The sequence below is a fragment of the Stegastes partitus genome, unplaced genomic scaffold, assembly GCF_000690725.1.
Source record: "Stegastes partitus isolate 25-593 unplaced genomic scaffold, Stegastes_partitus-1.0.2 Scaffold571, whole genome shotgun sequence".
Lineage (NCBI taxonomy): Eukaryota > Metazoa > Chordata > Actinopteri > Pomacentridae > Stegastes > Stegastes partitus.
This window is the reverse complement of record NW_007578302.1, coordinates 1,377-4,074: the sequence shown is the minus strand read 5'-3', so window position 1 is coordinate 4,074 and position 2,698 is coordinate 1,377. Positions and strand designations below refer to the sequence as shown.

Here is a 2,698-nt window from a genome sequence, read left to right as displayed (position 1 = left end):
AGTGTCTTGAGTTATTAGAGTCAGTCAGCTGGTAAAGTGCTTCATTCACCCAGTTTCACCTGGAGGCCATTCTGAAGGCTTGTGTTACGTGTTTTACTGCAACAGACTAAATAAAACCACACTGACCTTAATTTTCTCCTGCTCAAGATCGTCCTATATTTGGGTCAGTCCTGAATGTAGCTGCAGAACATCTGGTAGACGTCAAACGTTGCACAACTCAACCGTTCCCTTGTCTCTTAAGTAATAATGTATGACTGCAATACTTTAGTTTTGTTTCAATACATTTTATTAAATTCTGACAAATCCATGGGAAAAAACCGACATGTACCCGTGTCTCCAAGGAAACAGCAACGATGTGTTTCATGTGCGTTTCCAGTGGAAAATGCTGGAAACTTGGGCATCAGTGAAGAATAAAACGGATTCATGTGTTTTAAAAAGTCTACTGAGGACGAAACTATCAGACGTTCTGCAGCTAGTTGAAACGTTAAAGGAGTTTTTCTGTGTTGTTCCTGCCATAGCTTCATGTTTTAAAGGTTTGATTAGAACCTTTAACTCACCTTAATGGTACCACCTTAAAATTCTGTTTAGCTCATCTCACCAGCTCCTGATGTTTGCACGTGGAGAGTTTTTTCTGCAGGCGATTTTCTAGAAATTACTCCAAATGTAGATCGGAAATCCTGGTAGATTAATCGTAGCACCTGCTTGAGTTCCTTGAAGACGTTCCACCTCTCATCCAAGAGGCTTCATCAAGTCTGACTGACTGGTTGGGAGATCCAGATACTGATATCCTGAAGGATCCATTAACACCTGAGTTTCAGTTGGGGGTTTGTTGCTCCTCCCCCTCGTTATGTGAGCCGTTAGTGCTCCGCCTGCCACAGTGGGGTTCGTTAGGGTCTTGAATATGGTTTCATCTTTCACAGAAGACCCAAACATCTTCAAGGAACTCAAGCAAGTCCAGCTGCTCCGATTAATCTACGAGAATAACCACGACCTGGATGTCTGAGAATCTCCACAGACATTTAGATGAGAAAGTGTGTTTCCGGTTTCGATCTTTTCAATCAATTAACTCTTTCTTTATGGTGCTTCCTCCAGCTGAAGACCAGCAAGAGAGTCTACAACTTCTGCGCCTCAGATGCTCCCAGCGCTCAGTTGTGGATGGACAAGATCCAGAACTGCATCTCTGACGCCTGAGGCCAAGCTTCACGTCGCCAACGCCGGAGGCAGCGTCAGGCGGCTGAGAGCAGAGACGTGAAAACAAACAAAGAAAAAAAAAACAGCTCAATTCAGCTTTCAGGTGTCTTTAACTTTTGGGGACCACAGTGAACCAAGTGCCTGGTAGTGGAGGATGGAGAGCGTCCATCCGCCTTCTCTGCCCGTTACTTAGCGAGCTGGTCGAGCTTCCGCCGCTCTGCGGTTCAGCTTCAGTCGCGTTCGTCTCTGCTGTCAGCTCCCTCCGACGGGGACGAGTTTGAAGAGAAGCTGACGTTTTAGGGGGACTGCACTACCGAGGAAATGTTATCCTACTTAAGCTGTAAATAGATCAAAGCAATATCACTGGCCATTAAAACTGTGGGTTCAATTTTAGACTTTAAAAAAAAAAGAAAAGTATAGAAAAGAGCTTGTAAAAGAATTTCTATCAGATATTTTACTACGAGGAAAAAAAAAAAAAGAGGTTATTGCTGCTTACAGAAACCTATGAACCGCCAAAAACTCAGAGATTTTAATGCACAACATTAAAAAGCAATTTGTTTGCACTTAGCTCTAAAGTATGCACTCGTTATTATCACGTTATAGATTTTGTAACCGATGCAGACGGCGAGGCTAAAGGCATTACTTTGCAATGTACACGTGACGTTTCATCACGACGGTTTAAATGAGAAGAGTTTGCACAGTGAGTTCAAAGGAGTTATCTGACATTTTTCTATTTAAATAAGTGACGTTTGCTCTATTTTGTTGAATGTTTATTGACTTCTGGTTAACACGTTTGTCTCATGCAATGTAAATTATTATTTTTTATTAAAATTGTAACTGTGCAAGTGTGGTGGCGTCATGTTTTCCTGTAAATACCTACGTGACATTTCATTTTATATACTGTATGTACTGAACATAAGTATACTTTTCTAACTTTAATGCTAATGTGACCGACGAGTCTTTTTTTTTTTCTTTAATGTGTCGTTACTGGTGCAAAAAAAAAAGAAAAAACCTAAGTGGCCTGTTCCCTGTTTGTGGTGAAACATTATTCTGAAAATGAAATGGAGACCCTTTTTTTGTTGTTGTTGTTGTTGTTGTCGTCCAGGCAGGCTCTGTGTTTTTTAAGGGCTTTTAAAGAATATATATAATGTAAGACGTTGTGGTTTCCAGAGATCCTCGTCTCATCTGTTCTCTGTTTGTGCGGCCGATACAGCTTCATTACGAAACGAGAAAAAAAACAAAAATGAAATTACTCAAAGATGTCAGAGGGGTTTTTTTTGTTACTGTATCTTTGTACCATGTTTTGTGGTGAAACTAATTTTTTTTGGAAATAAATCAAACGTACTTGAAACCGTTGGTCTTCTTGGTTTACTGATTGGACGTCAGTTGGGTTTGCTCGTTTATTCTCTTACAGTGAGGAGGGAAGTAATCAGACGCTGCTCTCAAATAAAAGTAGGAACAAATAACAACAGGTACAGGTCAGATTCTTGCAGTTAAATTTTTGCTG

The 2,698-nt window shown here is 40.6% G+C and overlaps 1 protein-coding gene across 2 annotated transcripts in view; it reads left to right on the top strand.

Annotated features, from left to right (window-relative positions):
- The window catches only part of sbf2 (SET binding factor 2), a 99,485-nt gene extending 96,943 nt beyond the window's left edge, over positions 1–2,542 (top strand). For both annotated transcript variants that reach the window (XM_008288694.1, XM_008288693.1), the window contains one exon: positions 1,093–2,542. In XM_008288694.1, the coding sequence (XP_008286916.1) occupies positions 1,093–1,191 (99 nt within the window). In that variant the 3' untranslated portion in view covers positions 1,192–2,542. The remainder of the gene's footprint in view (positions 1–1,092) is intronic.
- The last annotated feature ends 156 nt before the right edge of the window (positions 2,543–2,698 follow it).